Source organism: Mobula hypostoma, chromosome 12 (genome assembly GCF_963921235.1).
Source record: "Mobula hypostoma chromosome 12, sMobHyp1.1, whole genome shotgun sequence".
NCBI lineage: Eukaryota > Metazoa > Chordata > Chondrichthyes > Myliobatiformes > Myliobatidae > Mobula > Mobula hypostoma.
This window is the reverse complement of record NC_086108.1, coordinates 113,230,256-113,251,751: the sequence shown is the minus strand read 5'-3', so window position 1 is coordinate 113,251,751 and position 21,496 is coordinate 113,230,256. Positions and strand designations below refer to the sequence as shown.

The following is a 21,496-nucleotide window of genomic DNA, read 5'->3' as shown; positions in this document are numbered from 1 at the left end:
GAGTGGTTGCTGTTTCCCAGTGTGTGCAGTTACCATTATGGCTCACTGTCAGAGACTCCACAACTCGTCGTCTCAGCATTCTTTCTTTAGGTCTTTATTTAACTAGTGTTTTTTTGCATTTACACATTTTGCCTTTTGAACATTAGTGGCTTGTCAGTCTTTGTGTGTAATTTTTCATTGATTCTATTGTATTCCTTTGTTCTGCTGTGAATGCCTGCAAGAAAATGAATCTCTGGGTCTACATGGTGACATATACATACATTCATAATAAATTTACTTTCAACTTTGAACTTTTGAACTCTCACCCGTACTCTCATTCTTCCCTCTTTGTTCCTATTTGGCCGCTGCCTTGTATTTCGATCCTATCTGTCCCTGAAACCTCTACTGGACTACCATTCAGCCATCTCCAGGTTTAACACAAGAGATTCTACAGATGCTGGAAATCCAGAGCAACACAGACAAAATGGTGGAGGAATTCAGGAAGTCAACTAGCATCTATGAAGGGAAATAAACAGTTGATGTTTTAGGCTGAGACCCTTCATTGGGACTGGAAAGGAAGAGGGTGAGGGGGAAGAGTACAAAATAGAGGGTGATAGGTGGGACCAGCTGAGGGGGTAGGTGTGTAGTTGGGTAAGGGTGTGGGATGAAGTAAGAAATTAGGAGGTGTGGGTGGAAGAGGTAAAGGGCTGAAGAAAACAATCTGATCGGAGAGGGGAGTACACCATGGAGGAAAGGGAAGGAGGAGGGGCACCAGAAGGAGGTGATAGGCAAGCGAGGAGAAGACATGAGAGAGGAACCAGAATGGAGAAATTACCAGGTTAGTGAAATCCATGATCTCTCCCCCACCTCTCCCCTCTCTCTCCCCCTCCCCCCTCTCTCTCCCCACCTCTCTCTCCCCTCCCCCTCTCTCCCCGCTCTCTCTCCCCCTTCTCTCCCCCTCCCTCCTCTCCCCATCCTCCCTCCCCCTCTCTACCCCCTCCCCCTCTCCTACTCCCCTCTCCCCTTCCCACACCTTTCCTGCCTATCAGCCACTGCTTCATCCATGCTCGTGTTGTTCTTGTAATACCATTAAGTTAACAACTTAGCCTGTTGTAATGGCAAACATCTGATGTGGAGAAAAAAAGAACAAATTGTGCAAAGAGTAAGAAAAAATAAACAAATAATACACAGAACATGAACAGCAGAGTCTTCAAATGAGAGCCAGTCCTGGGGGCCCCAGCCATGGATCCATTCCAGCACTGATCCAGGAGGCCGATGACTGGGGCCCCCAGCCACGGAGCCATTCCAGCACTGATCCAGGAGGCCGATGACTGGGGGGCCCCAGCCACGGAGCCATTCCAGCACTGATCCAGGAGGCCGATGACTGGGGGCCCCAGCCACGGAGCCATTCCAGCACTGATCCAGGAGGCCGATGACTGGGGGCCCCAGCCACGGAGCCATTCCAGCACTGATCCAGGAGGCCGATGACTGGGGGGCCCCAGCCACGGAGCCATTCCAGCACTGATCCAGGAGGCCGATGACTGGGGGGCCCCAGCCACAGAGCCATTCCAGCACTGATCCAGGAGGCCGATGACTGGGGGGCCCCAGCCACGGAGCCATTCCAGCACTGATCCAGGAGGCTGATGACTGGGGGCCCCAGCCATGGAGCCATTCCAGCACTGATCCAGGAGGCCGATGACTGGGGGCCCCAGCCACGGAGCCATTCCAGCACTGATCCAGGAGGCCGATGACTGGGGGCCCCAGCCACGGAGCCATTCCAGCACTGATCCAGGAGGCCGATGACTGGGGGGCCCCAGCCACGGAGCCATTCCAGCACTGAGGAGCTACCGGTAGCTGCAAACACAGCTCAGCACTCAATGGCTGTTGTCTGGGGTTCTTGTGGATTCTATTGTTATGTTTCTTTGTTTTGTGCTGCCTGAAAGAAGGTGAATGTACTTTGAAATTTGAACTTGAGCTTGAAGTTTGGTGTCTTCACCCTACAGGGTCCAGCTGGCTTGGATGGGAATCCCGGCGTTTGGGGCTATCCTGGAAGGCAGGTGCAGTAACTGTACATTGGATTTTCCAGTGGGAATAATGTTTAACTTCCAATCCGTTCACCCTGAACTAATCAGCTTCCAGCAGCGGGTGGGATATGTTAATGTTCCAGCTGCCAGATGTTCTGACCAAAGTTGTCGGAGAGGAAACCTTAACGTGTTTTTCTTACTACAGATGTTGTCTGACCACTTGGGAGAATCTGGGTCAATAATTCATCAGTCTCATACGGATCTTCCTCTTGGTCCTCTTCATAACCATTCCAAGCACACATCACTGAGGGTGACGTCCGGTTACCAGCAGTCTCAAGCCCTGGTGTAAGATAGAACATAGAACATCGAACAGTACAGACCCTTTGGCCCACAATGTTATGCCAAACTTTTAATCTACTCTAAGATCAATCTAACCCTTCACTCCTACGTAGCCTTCTACTTTCCTATTAACCATGTACCTACCTAACAGTCTCTTAAACATCCTCAATCTATCAACCTTTATCATCACCCTGGCATCCACGCACCCACCACTATCTGTGTTAAAAAACGTGCCCCTGACGTCCCTCACCCCAAACTTTAGTTCAAACACCTTAAAATTATGTCCCCTTGTATTAGTCTGGGAAAAAGCCTCTGGCTGTCCACTCGATCTATGCCTCTTATCATCTTGTACATCTCTATCAAGTCACCTCTCATCCTCCTTCACTCCAGAGAGAAAAGCCCTAGCTCACTCAACCCGTACACATAAGACGTGCTCTCTAATCCAGGGAGCATCCTGGCAAATCTCCTCTGCACCCTCTCGAAAGCTTCCACATCCTTCCTATAGTGAGGTGACCAGAACTAAACACAATACTCCAAGTGTAGTCTATTGTGACTGTGCTTCCACATCCTTCCTGTAATATATTCAAAATTCACCCATTCTACTGATTAGTTTCTCTCAAAAGACTGGTGGGTTGGAACACCCACAACATTTGTGAGGCCTCTGCTGGTCGAGGTCAACCATGGATGTTTGCAATGTGAGAGGGCATATAATAGAGCAAAAATGTGGGAAGTTAGAGGATTGGGAAGCTTTTAAAAACCAACAGAAGGCAACTAAAAAGGTAATTAAGAAGGAAAGATGGAAAATGAAGGTAGTCTAGCCAATAATATTAAAGAGGATACCAAAAGTTTCTTCAGACACATAAAGTGAGAGGCAAGAGTGGATATTGGACTGCTGGAAAATGTTGCTGGTGAGGTAGTAATGGGGGGACAAGGAAATGGCGGACAAACTGAACAAGTGTTTAGCATCAGTCTTCGTGCTGGAAGACCTAGCGGTTTGCCAGAAGTATGAGAGTATCAGGGATCAGATCTGTGTGAAGTTGCCATTACCAGGGAGAAGGTTCTTGGGAAACTGAAAGGTCTGAAGATAGATAAGTCACCTGGAACAGATGGACTACACCCCAGAGTTCTGAAAGAGATGGCTGAAGAGATTGTAGAGGCATTAGTAATGATCTTTCAAGGATCAATGGGTTCTGGCATGGTTCTGGAGCACTAAAATGTCACTCCACTCTTCAAGAATGGAGAGAGGCAGAAGAAAGGGAATTTTATAGAGCAGTTAGTCTAGCCTCAATTATTGGGAAGATGTTGGAGTCAATTGTTAAGGATGTGGTTTTGGAGTACTTGAAGACACATAATAAATTGGGCTGTAGTCAGCATGGTTTCCTCAGGGGAAAATCTTGCTTGACAAATCTGTTGAAATTATTTGAAGAAGTAACAAGTAGGATAGACAAAGGAGAATCATTGGATGTTGTGTGCTTGGATTTTCAGAAGACCTTCGACAAGGTCCCTCACATGAAGCTGCTGATTAGCATGGACTGAGCATTGGCTAATTGGCAGGTGGCAAAGAGTGGGAATAGAGGGAGCCTTTTCTGGTTGGCTGCCAGTGACTAGTGGTGTTCCACGGGGGTCTGTGTTGGAACCGATTCTTTTTATGTTATATGATTTGGCTGATGGAATTGATAGTTTGTTGCAAAATTTACAGACAAAATGAAGATAGCTGAAAGGGCAGGTAGTTTTGAGGAAATAGAGAGGCTACAGAAAACAACAGGAATTCTGCAGATGCTGGAAATTCAAGCAAAACACATCAAAGTTGCTGGTGAACGCAGCAGGCCAGGCAGCATCTCTAGGAAGAGGGACAGTCGACGTTTCAGGCCGAGACGGCTACAGAAGACTTAGATTTTGAGAATGGGCAAAGAAATGGCAGATGAAGTACCTGCTTCCAATGGGATAATCCCAAAGATTGCCTATGGTCGTGCACTTTGGTAGAAGAAATGAAAGGGTTGACTATTTTCTAAATGGAGAGAAAATTAAAAAAAATTGAGGTGCAAAGAAACTTGAGAGTCTTTGTGTAGGATTTCCTAAAGTGTGTAGGATTCTCTAAAGGTTTTTTTTAAAAGAGCATATATACAAACAAGAGGAGAATTATCTCAAATATATATATCAATAACAGTACAAACAAAGTGAAATAGACATTATCAAAATCATACATAGTATTAAGCTAATATGTAGTATATAATAAAAAAGAAGACAGCTAATTCTAATTCATAGAGAGGGGAAAAAAACTTTAAATTTTTTAAATGAGAAGAACCCCCCCCCCAACACACTATATGATAAAGAAAAAAAGGGACTGGGCAGTCCATTCTGAGGATACGACCAAAAAAAAGGAAAAACTTTCTGGTCAAATCCAAAACTTCGAAAAAAAATATAATTGGAAGAGCAATAAATCAAATCAAATGAAAATATTGAATAAAAGGTTGCCAGATTTGCTCGAATTTAAAGGGTGTATCAAATGTCCGACTTCTTATTTTCTCTAAACTTAAACAGGACATGATGGAGGAAAGCCAATAAAAGACAGTAGGTGGATTAGAATCCTTCCACTTCAATAAAATGGCTCTCCTAGCCAATAAAGTTGAAAAGGCTATCATACGTTGAGCGGAAACGGGAAATTTCCTGCTTCCAATGGGATAATCCCAAAGATTACCATAAGTAAATTAAGTTGTAGGTCCAGATCCAAGACTTTTGATAGCGTTCTAAAAACATCTCTCCAAAAGTTACCTAGCTTTATACAAGACCAAAACATATGAGTTAAAGTGGCCACCTCAATATCACATCTGTCACAAATAGGATTGATGTTGGAAAAAATACGCGCTAGTTTATCCTTTGACATATGGGCCCGATACACTACCTTGAACTGTATCAGGGAATGACGGGTACAAATAGATGAGTTATTAACCAAATGAAAAGTTTTACTGCATCGATTATCTGAAAATGACTCTTGAAATTCCAATTCCCAAGCAGGTTTAATGTTATCGTTAGATGTCATTCGTAAATTCAATAACCGTTTATAAATTATAGCTATCAATCCTTTTTGAAGTGGTTTAAGCTGAAAGAGAGCATCTGTCATATTAGGTGGATAAGCAGAAGGGTAATTTGGCAGCAAACCACATAAAAAATTCCTAGTTTGTAAATATTTAAAGAAATGTACATTAGGTAAACCATATTTGTCCACTAACTGAGAAAAAGAAGTTAAACAATCCCCTAAAAACAAATCTGAAAAAGTTGTTATTCTCTTGGTTTTCCAAATTAAAAAGGCCTTATCCAAAATTGATGGTTTAAATAATTGAGATGGATATTAGTAGAAAGAACAAAATTATTTAACTCAAAAAATCTATGAAACTGAAACCAAATTCTTAATGTATGTTTAATAATGGGATTCAAGTCTTGTCTACTAACCTTAGAAAACAAAAGGAGAAGAGGAGCTCCCAGTAAATAGGCCAAAGAGAACCCCTTCACCGAGTTTTCCTCCAAATCCAACCATGAAGGACATTCATGTATGTCTGAATAATGAATCCAAAAAGTAATATATCGAATATTAATTGCCCAATAATACATTCTAAACTTTGGCAAAGCCATACCACCGTCCTTTTTTAATTTCTGCAATAAGGGTTTACTCAGTCTAGGACTTTTATTATTCCAAATATAAGATAAGACCCTAAAGGTTAATTTGCAGGTTGAGTCCGTGGTGAGGAAGGCAAATGCCTTATGGTCTTATGTTGCGTTCATTATGTTCATTTCATTCATATTGCTAACAATATAAAAGCAAGGATGTAATATTGAAGCTTTATAAAATACTGGTGAGGCCTCACTTGGAGTATTGTGAGCAGTTTTGGGCCCCTCATCTCAGAAGGGATGTGCTAACATTGGACAGAGTTCAAAGGGGGTTCATAAAAATGATTCCAGGATTGAAAGGGCTGTCATAGAAAAAGCACTTGATGACTCTGGGCCTGTACCCATGGAATTCAGAAGAATGAGGGGTGACCTCATTGGAACCTATCAAATGTGGAAAGGCTTCAATGTGGAGAGGATGTTTCCCATGGTGGGGGAGTCCTAAGACCAGAGGACACAGCCTCAAAATAGAGGGGCATCCGTTTAGAATGGAAATGAGGAGGAATTTCTTCAGCTGGAGAGTGGAATTTACTGTTACAGGTGGCTGTGGAGGCCAAGTCATTGGGTGTATTTAAGGCAGAGGGTGATAATTTCTTGATTAGTCAGGGCATGAAGGGATATGGAGGAAAAAGCAAGAGATTGGGGCTGAGAGAGAAAATAGATCAGACATGATGAAATGGTGGAGCAGACTCTAAGGGTCAAACGACCAAATATTGCTCCTATATCTTATGTTGCGTCTTAGCTCTCAACCTGATAGGTAAGCCAGTTCTCAAGTCAAGGTAACGTGAAATGAAGAGCAAGCAGTTGCCCATGCTGCAGGCTCCCCCTAACCACATAGCTAAGGAGTCCAAAGCAATGGCAGAGACCAAGGCAGTTTGGCATCAGAGGCGTTGCAGGAGTTGCTGTCTGTGTTGAGCTTGACGTAGGACTGTCTTAGGGACTCCAGCTCTGGATTTTTCCTCAGGAGTTTTCTCCTGCAGCATTCCTCATGAGTGGGTGTAGCCGCAAAGCAGCGGAGGCTTAAAATCAGAGTTTTCCTTCTCCTAGATGAGCTGCCAGCCATGGCTGGTACTCCCCATCTGCCTGAAGTGATTGGTTTTAAGGCACCGGTAACCCACCTTTGACCCTTGACCTGTCAGTGGAAGCGATTCTGCTAAGCCACATGTGAAGGCCAGGAGCTGGACTTGATTGTCTGAGGCTATCTGAGATGCACATCACTGAGAGCATTTATTAAGTATTGGGAGCTTATCCCCACTACCCTGGCCATGACAACCCCATGCCGTTTAAACTGTTGGATATTCTGACTGTTGAGTACAGTATATTCCCACCAGAATGTTCCAATCAGCCACACTCCTCCACTCTTCCCCACCAGGTCTGTAAGTAGCTCTCCTCAAGTGCGACACGGAAGCACAGCGTGGAGAGCTACGGCCTCATAGCTCCAGAGACCTGGGTTTGATCCTGACCTCTGGCGCTTTCTGTGTTTGCATGTTCTCCCCTTGGGATTCCCCAAATGCTGCGGTTCCCTCCCACATCCCAAAGACGTGCGGGTCAGTGGGTTAAATTGGCTGCCCTAAATTGTTCCCCATGTGTGGGGGAAATTGCTGGGAGAACAGTTGATAATTGATTGATCATTGCCACTTGTACTGAGGTTCATTGAAAAAGTGTTTTACCTGCCATCCGTAAGGAAACAGAATGAAGTGTTACGGTTCCAGAGAAGGTGCAGTGCAGGCAGACACTAAGGTGCATGGCAGACGGTGAGGTCAAGAGTCCATCTCATCAAACTAGAGGTCCATTCAGTCATCTGATAACAGTGGGGTAGAAGCTGGCCTTGAGCCTGGTGATACGTGCTTTCAGGCTTTTGTATCTTCTGCCCAACGGGAGAAGAAAGAGGAGAAAATGTCTGGAGTGGATGGGGTCTTTGATTATGCTGACTGCTTTACACAGACAGCATTTGGGATTCGTAAACTATTAGTGTCAATAGATGGTTAATGGTCAGCACAGATTCAGTGCACTGAGAGGCCTGTTTCTGTGCTATGGATCTGTGAGTCTTGAGAACCTGGTAATTTTTCTGGTAATTTCTGCCCCTTCCTCCTTCTCTCCTTTTCCATTCCCCATTCTGGCTCCTCTCTTACCCTTTCTCTTCACCTCACCTGCCCATCACCTCCCTCTGGTTCCCATCTCCTTCTCTTTCTCCCGTGGTCTACTCTCCCCTCCTCTCTGATTCCTTCTCCAGCCCGTTACCTTTTCCACCTGTATCATCCCAGCTTCTCACTCCATTCCTCTTCACCCACCCACCCACCTTTCCCCTCATCTGGTCTCACTTGTCACCTGCTAACTTGTATCCCTCCTCTTCCTCCCAACTCTAATTCTGACTCCTTCCCCCTTCCTTTCCAGTCCTGATGACAGTCTCAGCCCAAAATGTTGACTGTTTATTCCCCACCATAGATGCTGCCTGACGTACTGAGTTCCTCCAGCGTTTTGTGTGTGTTTTGTTTCAAAGAAAAAGACCAATTTTGAAAAGCGATCTGGCAGATTAAGTTGGATTGAAAGCCATTGTATATTTGTCACACGTGGGATGGATACACAATTTTGATGATCACGTCATTTGCATATCCTCGTAACAAGTATCATTAATCCAGTAAAACGCTGCCTGACAGGATAAAAAGCCACTGAGGGGCACCAATATTGTACAATTTCAAACACAGACTTTTCCCCAGGGTGGGAATAGCAAATGGAGGGGCAGAGTATTAAAGTACAGTGCATTCCACTGATTTTACATTCAACACTATTCACTGACAGATTTGTAACCACTCCAATCTCGAGATATTGATCACAACAAGCAAGACAATACATCGACAGGAACTCAACATTGAAACCTGTGCCTATTCTGTTATAGGTAGTGTTATTGGAAGATACAGCACAGAAACAGGCCCTTCAGCCCACATAATCTGTGCTGACCATAATCACCCATTGATACCCATCCTACACTGATCCCATTTCATCCTCCCCACGTTCCCATCAACTCCCCCAAGATTCCACCCCTCACCCGCACACTGGGGACAACTTACAGTGGTCATTTAACCCACCGACCTGCTAGTCTTTTGGATGTGGGAGGAAACCGGAGCACCCAGAGTCACAGAGAAAATGTGCAGACTCTACACAGACAGGGCCCGAGGTCAGGATTGAGCCCAGGTCTCCGGAGCTGTGTGGCACCCGTGCCACTGTTTAATGGATCTGGGGTAATATAATGTACTTTTAAGGATGTTTCATTAACTGTACTCTCTCTTTATCTACAGGGTTTGGCAGGTCCGCAGGGGAAGCCCGGTCCGAAAGGTTTTCGGGTGAGTGACGGCTTGAAGCTGTTCAATGATACCGCTGAGTGAGTAAACACTGAAGAACAAAGCTAATGCACTTGAGAGGGCAAGTTAACCAACGTTCCTCCCAGATGGGAATAAGGACTGCAAGAAGCCCTTTTACAGAGTTGTATAGCATGGAAACAGGCCCTGTGGCCCAAATAGGCCATGCCGAATCAGATGCCCCATTTACACTAGTCCCATTTGCCATTACAATGAACAGCCTTTTTCCCAAGGTTGGGGAATGAAGAGCTTGACGGCCTAGGTTTAAGGTGAGAGAAAAGAGATTTAATAGAAACCTACAAAGCAACTTTATCACCCAGCGGGTGGTCTGGATATGAAACAAGATGCCAAGGGAAGTAGTTGAGGCAGGGACATGAACAGCCTGGGAAAAAGACTATGTGCTTTTACCCTGTCTGTGTCCTCATACTCTTTTGCCATTTGAGTATTTCTTCATTTTTGGAATACATATGTCCTGCGCTTTTCTCATTTTTCCCAGAAACTCATGCCCTTGCTGCTCTGTTGTCCTATCTTTCCACTGATTTGATTCCATTCTTTACCAGTAGAGCCACACCACCTCCCCCCCCGCCTACCTTCCTATCCCTCCAATACAATGTGTATTGACACTTAGCTCTCAACTGCAACCATCCTTCAGCCAGTACTCTTCAGAGATTGTCTGCCTGGTGTCAGTGGTTGCATAACCAGGACTTGTGTTGTGCATCAGCTGCTCGTACAACCATCCACCACCTCCTCCCATGGCTTCACGTGATCCTGACTGAGGGAGAGCTGAGCAGATGCCACACCTTTTCCAAGGGTGACTGGCAGGCTAGCGGAGGAAGGAGCACCTTGTATCTCCTGTGGTAGAGGTGTATCTCTGCCCCACCTCTAAAGTGTTTGCAATGTAAAGATGAATGAATGAACGAATAAATAAATAAACAGGCAGTGCAAAAAGAGAGAAAGAAAAGAAAAAAATGCGAGATAGAGAATAAATAGTGTGGTAGTAAGAACAGACTTTTTTTAATATAATTTTTATTAAATTTTCAAAGTGAATACATAGAAAATAAAATCTACCCTCCCCCCTCCCCGTATAGTCCTACCTAAAAAGAAAAGAAAAAAAAAAGGAACCGCCTGGGTATTGGAAGGTTTCCACATGCTCCATGGGATTCAAAATAAATTTAATATACTTATTCGTTAGTTTCCCCAAGGGACCAAGATCTTTATCAGAGCAATTAAATATGCCATCCTATCTTTTGTAAATAAGGGCGCCAGATATTCAAAAATGTTCCATATTTATCTCTTAAATTATAAGTAATTTTTTCGAGTGGAATAGAACTAGCCATTTCATTATTCCAACGATTCATACTTAAATACGAATCAGATTTCCAAGTAACAACTATAGTCTTCTTAGCTACTGCCAATGCAATTTTTATAAATTCTTTCTGATAGTTATTCCATTTAAGTTTTGGCTTTATCCCTTCAATATCACCTAATAGAAATAATACAGAGTTATGTGGAAGTTGAGTTCCAGTAATTTGTTCCAATAAGACTCTTAAATTTATCCAAAAGGGTTGAATTTTAAAACAAGATCAAGTAGAATGTAAAAAAGTACCAATTTCTTGATTACACCGAAAGCATTTATCAGATAGGTTTGAATTTAATCTATTTACTTTTTGTGGTGTAATATATAATTGGTGTAAAAAGTTATATTATACTAATCTAAGTCGAACATTTATTCTATTTATCATACTGTCAAGGCCCAGTCTTGACCAATTTGTTTCATCAATATTAATATTCAGATCTGTTTCCCATTCTTGGTTTGACTTAAAAATTGCTACTCCCCGCTACAACACTACCCACCCAATCTCTCTTAAATTTCTGATGTTCTGTTTCTGTTAAATGCGTTTCCTGTAAAAAGGCTGAATCTATCTTCATTTTCTTAATATGTGTTAAGATTCTTTTTCTTTTCACTGGTCCATTAAGCCCATTAACATTAAAACTCAAAAAATTCAATAAATTAGTCATTATTTTTAACAAAGTTACTCCAATCTAAAACATTACTTAGCTTCTCAACTCTCATAGTTCCTTGGGGAATCTCTTTGAACTTCACCATGTTGCTGTGCGTTCCCCCCCCCCCAATCATCCAGGCAAAAAGAAAAAAAAAGATAGATGAGATATAAAAAAAAAGAAAAAACAAAATACCCCCCCCCACTAATGTTGTGAATGAAGGATACACAACACTACCCCCCTCCATTTTGCGGTTCATGGCTAGAGCCACGCTTGCACACATGATTAGCGTAGCAATTGATCAGTGCTTCTTCCAGCTCCCCCGCAACAAAAAAAATTATATATATATAAAAAAATTAATGTTACTATTCCCAACTAGTATTCCTCAAATTTTAACCTTACTTCCCCTCCCTCATATAATTAGTAATATATTTATATATTCATCCGCCCTCAAAAATCCAACAAGTCCATTCTTTGACCCAGTCTTCTTCTTCAATCCATCTCGCTCCCCTGGTTTTGTTCTTGTACCTGGTGAATATTCAGAGAATCTCGCACAAACTGCTCCGCTTCCCGGTAATCATCAAAAAATCTTTTTTCTTCACCAGTCAAAAAAATCTTCAAGGTTGCAGGATAACGCAATATAAATTGATAACCATGATCCCACAGGATTTTTTTCACTGGATTAAATTTCTTCCTTCTCTTCAAAAGTTCATAACTTATGTCAGGGTAGAAAAAAATTTTGTTCCCTTGAATCATCAATGGCCCTTTTCTATTCTTGGCAGCTTGGGCAGCTGCCTGTAGAATCCTTTCCTTGTCTTGAAATCTTAAGAATTTTATTAAAATTGCTCGTGGATATTGGTCATCTTGTGGTTTTGGTCTTAGAGCTCTATGTGCCCGCTCAATTTCAATTAATCGGTCCTCCTCTTTCATTTGCAAAACTTCCGGGATCCATCTTTGAAAAAATTTTATTGGATTTCCTCCCTCCATACCTTCTTTAAGACCAACAATCTTAATATTATTACGTCTACTAAAATTTTCCAACCTATCCATTTTCTCCAAGAGTCGATTTCTTTCCGTGTTCCAGACAAGCAGGTCATTTTCTGTTTTTTCCACTCTATCATTAATATGCTCCATTTTTCTTTCCATCTCCTGAAGCTTCTTATCCATTTTATCCTGTCTTTTCATAGCTTTATTATAGCACATCTTCATGTCTCTAAACTCTGCTCTTACTTTTCTTACTTCAGCCGTTAATTGCAATAAAGCTTCTCTTATGTCTCCGTCATCTCCTTTAGTTCCAATCTCTTCCAGTTCTTCCGCCTCTTCTTCATCTGTATTCTCTGCGGTATCCGATTCTGACTCTGAGTCACTTTCAGTTGCAGTGGCTGTTGGTTCTTGTAGTTTGAGTTGTATCGATTTGCGCATGCATTCTTCTTTGCGCATGCGCATTTCCAGCACCTTCTTCTGAGAGACCGCTACCGCCGCCATTGCTCCCTGTTCTATGGCGGAGATAGAACGCATCTCCTCCAAAAGAGATCTAACCTGAGTCCGAGGCTCCATCGCTGCAGTAGGCCCTTTTTACTTCCCATCTCGCAGCGACTTCACAACAACAGACTTCTTCTGTTGCGGTTTAGGAGGCATATCGTAAAGTAGTCTTGCAAAGTCGTAAACAGTTTTCGGAAAGTACTTATTAACTTTGTTTTGTTTAAACGGTACTTTGCTAATTTTTTATGGGAGAGCTGGATTTACACGTCTCAATCCCACGTCATCACGTGACGCCCCCCCGTAAGAACAGTCTTTAATCGGAATCCTCCAGATCACAAGCCTCCTGAAGTCTCCTACAATGCATTTGAACTCGATGAAGCCTCCTCTACTGGGTTGGGGGTATTTAGTTAAAAGAAGAGATTGGATTAAGACTGCAAGACACTCAAAATGCTGAAGGAACTCAGCAGGCCAGGCAGCATCTCTGGAAAAGAGTGACAGTTCAGGCCGAGGCCCTTCATCAGAACTGGAGAGAAAAAGGATGAGAAGTCAGGGTAAAGAGTTGGGTGGACGGGAGGAAGAAATACAAGGTGATAAGTGATAGGTGAAACTGGGAATGGGGAGAGGGGTGAAGTAAAGAGTTGGGAAGTTGGTTGGTGAAAGAGGTACAGGGCTCGAGAAGGGGGAATCTACCAGGAGAGGAAGAAGGCCACACAAGGAGCACCAGAGGGGGTAATGGGGGGGGGCGGTGTAAGGAGATAAGGTGAGGGAAATAGGATTGGGAACAGGACTCCACTAAGGAGTACCTGGCCATTGTCTCCCACACCTTAGTTTCACTGAGGACCTCCTGTCCACTGCTATCAACCTCATAATTTCCTCTCCCCACACCTCCCATTTCTACCTCCTGCTCAAGGTCCACAAAGCTGCCTGTCCAGGTAGACCCATTGGGAATGGGCAATCGTGAAGGGGGAGGGCGTTACTGGAGGTTTGAGAAATTGAGGTTCATGCCATCAGGTTGGAGGCTACCCAGACGGAATATAAGGTGTTTCTCTGTCAGCATGAGTGTTGCCACGTTGCAGCAGTAGAGGAGGCCATGGATTGACATGTCAGAATGGGAATGGGAAGTGGAATTGAAATGGGCGGCCACTGGGAGATCCCACTTGTTCTGGTGGACAGAGCGTAGGTGTTCGGCGAGGTCTCATCGATAGACAGGAGGCCACAACAGGAGCACCGGATACAGCAGACAACCCCAACAGACTTGCAGATGAAGTGTCACCTCACCCGAAAGAACTGTCTGGGGCCCTGAACGGTAGTGACGGAGGAGGTAAGGGGAAGGTGTAGCACTTGTTCCACTTGCAAGTACCAGGAATGTGATCAGTGGGGAGGGACAAATTGACAGGGGAATCGCATAGGGAGCGATCCCTGTGGAATGCAGAAAGTCGGTGGAGGGAAGATGTGCTTGGAGGTGGGATCCCATTGGAGATGGCGAAAGTTACAGGGAATTATGCTGGACACGAAGGCTGGTGGGGTGGTAGGTGAGAAGAAGAGGAATCTTAACCCTGGTAGAGTGGCGGAAGGATGGGGTGAGGGCAGATGTGCGTGAAATGGAAAAGATATGATTGAGGACACCTTTTTATGGTAGAAGAAGAGAAGCCCCTTTCTTTGAAGAAGGACATCTCCTTTGTTCTGGAATGAAAAGCCTCATCCTGAGAGCAGATGTGGTAGTGACGGAGGAAGGGAAGGGGACAGTGTTCAAAAGAAACAGTGAGCTTTGAGTCCTTCCTGGTGGGAGATGGAGATGGAGGTATAAAGGGACTGGACATTCATAGTGAAATAAGATGATGGGGTCAGGAAACCTGAAATCATTAAAGATCAAGAGTGTGTGAAATGTCACGGATGTAGGTAGGAAGGGAGTGAACCAGGAGGGACAAAACTGAGTCGAGGTATGCAGATATAAGTTTGTGGGGCAGGAACAAGTAGAAACAATGGGTCTATCTGCAAATGCAGGTTTGTGAATCTGGGGTAGGAGGTAGAAGTGAGAGGTGTGGGGTGAGGGAATTAAGAGGTTGGTGGCAGTGGATGGGTGATCCCCAAAGTAAATAAGATCAGTGTTGGTGTGGAAGACCATGGCCTGGTGCTCCTTAGTGAGGTCCTGATCCCATTCCCTCTCTCACCTTATCTCCTTACCTGTCCTCTGTGCTCCTTCCATGGCCCTTTCTTCCATGGCCTTCTGTCCTCTCCTATCAGATTCCCCCTTCTCCAGCCCTGTATCTCTTTCACCAATCAACTATCCAGCTCTTTACTTCAACTCTCCCCACCCCCAGTTTCACCAATCACCTACTATCTTGTACTTCTTCCTCCCCTTCCCCCACCTTCTTACTCCAACCTCACCTTTTTACTCCAGTGGTTGATATCTGCATCTTGCTGCCAGAGGAGATGTCAGAATCAGAAGAAGGCGTTAAACTTCCGCAGCATTTGGACAGAATTTGAGTGGACAAGGATACCATCTGAGCATAGGCCAATGGGTTTAGTGCAGATCGGCAAAAATACTGGTATAAGTGTGGTGGGCACAAAGGCCTGTTTATCTGCACTGCCTTTGTTGCCTTCCTGAATGAAGTAGTGTCAAAAATCACTGCTTTTTCATTTGGCATCAGTCAGCCTAAATGATTAACAACACACAACCAACACTGTTCTCTCTAAGCACAGCATAGTGTCAAATGGCCACACAAATGCACGTGACTGATGCTAGTTGGCAACAGTCTCCTGTACCAATTAAACAGCAAGGTGTCCCAAATAAATGAAGGAAATCCTGGATATTTTCTCAATTAGCTCTCTTTTTAAGAGTTGTCTCAACTCTTTACACATGTCCTTACACATCTGGAGAAGAAGGATGCTTATGTGAGAATGCTGTACTTGGACTACAGTTCCGCACTCAACACCACAGTTCCATCCAGGCTCGACAAGAAGCTCAGAGACCTCGTCCTTGACCCTGCCTTGTGTAGCTGGATCCTGGACTGCCTGTCAGATCGCCAGCAGGTTGTAAGAGTGAGATCCCTCACCTCCACCCCTCTGACTCTCAACACAGAAGCCGTTCAGGGCTGCATACTGAATCCCCTCCTTTACTCCTTGTATACCCATGACTGTGTCGCCATCCACAGCTCTAATCTGCTAATTAAATTTGCCGACAACACTACATTGATTGGCCTCATCTCAAATAATAACGAGGTGGCCTACAGGGAAGAAGTCATCTCTCTGACACAGTGGTGTCAGGAAAACAACCTCTCCCCCAATGTCGCAAAAACAAAGGAGCTGGTTGTGGATTACAGGAGGAATAGAAATGGACTAACCCTTATTGACATCGATGGATCTGGGGTTGAGAGGGTAAATAGCTTCAAGTTCCTCAGCATCCACATCACCGAGGACCTCACGTGGTCTGCACACACCAGCTGTGTGGTGTAAAAGGCACAACAGCGCCTCTTTCACCTCAGACAGTTGAGGAAGTTTGGTACGGGCCCCCAAGTCCTAAGAACTTTCTACAGAGGCATAATTGAGAGCATCCTGGCTGGCTGCAACACTGGTTGGTATGGGAACTGTACTTCCCTCAATCACAGGACTTTGCAGAGGGTGGTGCAGACAGCCCAGCGCATTTATAGGTGTGAACTTCCCATGATTCAGGACATTAAAAAAGACTGGTGTGTAAAAAGGGCCCGTATGATCACTGGGGACCCAAACCATCCCAACCACAATCTATTCTAGCTGCCGCCATCTGGGAAATGGTACCACAGCATAAAAGCCAGGACCAACAGGCTCCAGGACAGCTTCTTCCACCAGGCCATCAGACTGATATACTCACGCTGATTTGAGTATACTCTGTATTACATTGACTGTTCTATTTATTATAAATTATTATAAATTACTATGATTGCACATTGCACATTTAGACGGAGATGTAACGTGAAGATTTAAGGATGCAAGGAAATTCAATTCAATAAGTGGCTGCCCCAGTTAACCGGACTCCATTGTACATGAATGTTAGCGTATGTAACACTGAGGTTCATTTTCCTGGGGGCATTCACAGTAACTACAAAAAAACAAACAAGCAAAGTAATAAATAAATAAGCAATAAACATTGAGATCATGAGATGAAGAGCCTGAAAGTGAGCCCATCGGTTGTGGGAACAGCTCAGAGATGTGTCAACTGAATTTGAGTGATGTTCCAAGAGCCTGATGGTTGAGGGGTAATAACAGTTCCTGAAGCTGGTGATAGAACATAGTACGTAGAACATTACAGCACAGAGACAGGCCTTTTGGTCCTTCTTGGCTGTGCCGAACCATTTTCTGCCTAGTCCCACTGACATGCACCTGGACCATATCCTTCCATACACCTCCCACCCATGTACCTGTCCAAGTTTTTCTTAAATGTTAAGAGTGAGCCCACATTTACCACTTCATCTGACAGCTCATTCCACACTCCCACCACTCTCTGTGTGAAGAAGCCCCCCCCCAATGTTTCCTTTAAACTTTTCCCCCCTCACCCTTAACCCATGTCCTCTGGTTTTTTTCTCCCCTTGCCTCAGTGGAAAAAGCCTGCTTGCATTCATTCTATCTATACCCATCATAATTTTATATACCTCTATCAAATCTCCCCTCATTCTTCTACACTCCAGGGAATAAAGTCCCAACCTATTCAACCTTTCTCTGTAACTGAGTTTCTCAAGTCCCGGCAACATCCTTGTAAACCTTCTCTGCACCCTTTCAACCTTATTTATATCCTTCCTGTAATTTGGCGACCAAACTGCGCACAATACTCCAAATTCAGCCTCACCAGTGCCTATACAACCTCACTATAACATTCCAACTCTTATACTCAGTACTTTGATTTATAAAGGCCAATGTACCAAAAGCTCTCTTTACAACCCTATCTACCTGTGACGCCACTTTTAGGGAATTTTGTATCTGTATTCCCAGATCCCTCTGTTCTACTGCACTCCTCAGTGCCTTACCATTAACTCTGTATGTTCCACCTTGGTTTGTCCTTCCAAAGTGGAATACCTCACATTTGTCAGTATTAAACTCCATCTGCCATTTTTCCAGCTGGTCCAAATCCCTCTGCAAGCTTTGAAAACCTTCCTCACTGTCCACTACACCTCCAATCTTCATATCATCAGCAAATTTGCTGATCCAATTTACCACATTATCATCCATATCATTGATATAGATGACAAATAACAATGGACCCAGCACTGATCCCTGTGGCACACCACTAGTCACAGGCCTCCACTCTGAGAAGCAATTCTCTACCACCACTCTCTGGCTTCTTCCATCGAGCCAATGTCTAATCCAATTTACCACCTCTCCGTGTATACCTAGCGACTGAATTTTCCTAACTTACCTCCCATGCGGGACCTTGTCAAAGGCCTTACTGAAGTCCATGTAGACAATATCCACTGCCTTCCCTTCATCCACTTTCCTGGTAACCTCCTCGAAAAACTTTAATAGATTGGTCAAACATGACCTACCACATACAAAGCCATGTTGACTCTCCCTAATAAGTCCCTGTCTATCCAAATACTTGTAGATCCTTTATCTTAGTACTCTTTCCAATAATTTACCTACTACCGACGTCAAATTTACCGGCCTATAATTTCCCGGATTACTTTTAGAGCCTTTTTTAAACAACGGAACAACATGAGCCACTCTCCAATCCTCCGGCACCTCACCCGTAGATACTGACATTTTAAATATATCTGCCAGGGCCCCTGCAATTTCAACACTAGTCTCCTTCAAGGTCCGAGGGAATACCCTGTCAGGTCCTGGGGATTTATCTACTCTGATTTGCCTCAAGATAGCAAGCACCTCTTCCTCCTCAATCTGTATAGGTTCCATGACCTCACTACTTGTTTGCCTTATTTCCATTGACTCCATGACAGTTTCCTTCATAAATACAGATTAAAAAAAAAAAATTAAGGTCTCCCCCATTTCTTTTGGTTCCACACATAGCCGACCACTCTGATCTTCAAGAGGACCAATTTTATCCCTTACTAACCTTTTGCTCTTAATATATCTGTAGAAGCTCTTTGGATTATCCTTCACTTTGACTGCCAAGGCAACCTCATATTTTCTTTTAGCCCTCCTGATTTCTTTTTCAAGTATTTTTTTGCACTGTTTATACTCCTCAAGCACCTTATTTGCTCCCTATTTCCTATACATGTCATACATCTCTCTCTTCTTCTTTATCAGAGTTGCAATATCCCTTGAGAACCAAGGTTCCTTATTCGTATTCACTTTGCCTTTAATCCTGACAGGAACATACTAACTCTGCACTCTCAAAATTTCTCCTTTGAAGGCCTCCCACTTACCAATCACATCCTTGCCAGAGAACAACCTGTCCCAATCCATGCTTTTTAGATCCTTTCTCATTTCTTCAAATTTGGCCTTTTTCCAGTATAGAACCTCAACCCGAGGACCAGATCTATCCTTGTCCATGATCAAGTTGAAACTAATGGTGTTATGATCACTGGAACCGAAGTGTACCCCTACACACACTTCCGTCACCTGTCCTAACTGGTTTCCTAATAGGAGATCTAATATTGTATCCTCTCTAGTTGGTATCTCTATACATTGATTTAGAAAACTTTCCTGAACACATTTTACAAACTCTAACCCGTCTAAACCTTTAACAGTATGGGAATCCCAATCAATATGTGGAAAATTAAAATCCCCTACTATCACAACTTTATGTTTCCTGCAGTTGTCTGCTATCTGTCTGCAGATTTGCTCCTCCAATTCTCGCTGACTATTGGGTGGTCTATAATACAACCCCATTAATGTGGTCATACCTTTCCTGTTTCTCAGCTCCACCCATATGGCCTCGGTAGACAAGCCCTCTGATCTGTCCTGCCTGAGCACTGCTGTAACATTTTCCCTGACTAGCAATGCCAGCGCCCCCCCCCCCACCCTTCATTCCTCTGCCTCTATCACGTCTGAAACATCGGAATCCTGGAATAGTAAGCTACCAGTCCTGCCCCTCCTGTTCACTAATGGCTATAATGTCGTAATTCCATATGTCAATCCACACCCTCAGCTCGTCAGCCTTCCCCACAATACTCCTTGCATTGAAACAGACACACCTCAGAAGATTATTACCACCACACACAGCCCTTCTATTTGTGACTGCATGAACTTTTAACATCATTTATTTTCATCCCCAGCCACACTGTCAGCTCTGGCACTCTGGTTCCCCTCCCCCTGCAAATCTAGTTTAAACCCTCCCCAAAAACACTAACAAACCTCCCAGGTCCTGATGTGGGACCTGAGGCTCCTGTACTGCCCTACTGATGGCCCAGTGAGAAGAGAGCATTGCCTGATAGGTGCAGGTCTCAGATAACCACTTTCCACGATTCTGTTTAAAAATAAAGTTTTTTTTTCCCATTGCTTTTGAGGTTCAGCTAGTTCAGAGGTTGTATGCACAAGCAGCCTCAGGGTCCCCTCGTCTTGCATTCCCCTAAGAGTGATGACATGGCATGTCATTCAGCTAATGTTCAATCAGTATGGGTATAAGCTGTTTCGAAGGGTTAAGCCCTCAGGCAAGACTGGACATACAGACTATTTTCTCATTACTGCTGTCAAAGTTAGTAAGATCTCCAGTAAGAATGTGTATCCCCCACCCACTCCCCAGCCTCCAGCTATCCACCCTTCCTATGTCTTGTTGAGTAAGTTCAGGTCTCTGGAGGTGGGAGGCAACAGCTTCACGCACTGTGCTACCTCGGGTGTATTGGATTCCAACGTTTTTAATCCAAATTTCTTTCGGAAGTCTGGAAAGAGGCATCAAACTTGTTTCTTCACAATCGTTTTATCAAGTGCTTATAGAACAAAGAGAATTGGAAGCAGTAACAGGAGTGGAGGTTTCATAGCGGAAGAGAGAGAAGAAGCAAAAAGATGGTGCTGCTACATGGTCCACTCTTTTCATACCCCAAAGATAATAGACAATAGACAATAGGTGCAGGAGTAGGCCATTCAGCCCTTCCAGCCAGCACCACCATTCACCGTGATCATAGAAACCATAGAAACGACAGCACAGAAACAGGCCCTTTGGCCCTCCTTGGCTGTGCCGAACCATTTTCTGCCTAGTCCCACTGACCTGCACACAGACCATATCCCTCCATATACCTCCCACCCATGTATCTGTCCAATTTATTCTTAAATGTTAAAAAAGAGACCGCATTTACCACTTCGTCTGGCAGCTCATTCCATACTCCCACCACTCTCTGTGTGAAGAAGCCCCCGCTAATGTTCCCTTTAAACTTTTCCCCCCTCACCCTAAACCCATGTCCTCTGGTTTTTTTCTCCCCTTGCCTCAGTGGAAAAAGCCTGGTTGCATTCACTCTATCTATACCCATCATAATTTTATATACCTCTATCAAATCTCCCCTCATTCTTCTACGCTCCAGGGAATAAAGTCCCAACCTATTCAACCTTTCTCTGTAACTGAGTTTCTCAAGTCCCGGCAACATCCTTGTAAACCTTCTCTGCACTCTTTCAACCTTATTTATATCCTTCCTGTAATTTGGTGACCAAAACTGAACACAATACTCCAGATTCGGCCTCACCATTGCCTTATACAACCTCATCATAACATTCCAGCTCTTATACTCA

At 44.0% G+C, this 21,496-nt stretch overlaps 1 protein-coding gene across 1 annotated transcript in view; it reads left to right on the top strand.

Moving 5' to 3' along the window:
- Nucleotides 1-21,496, top strand: part of LOC134355274 (collagen alpha-1(XXIV) chain-like) — a 530,134-nt gene that overhangs the window by 199,272 nt on the left and 309,366 nt on the right. The window contains exons 9-10 of the mRNA XM_063065074.1: nucleotides 1,983-2,036; nucleotides 9,302-9,346. Coding sequence (XP_062921144.1) covers nucleotides 1,983-2,036; nucleotides 9,302-9,346 — 99 coding nt within the window. The remainder of the gene's footprint in view (nucleotides 1-1,982; nucleotides 2,037-9,301; nucleotides 9,347-21,496) is intronic.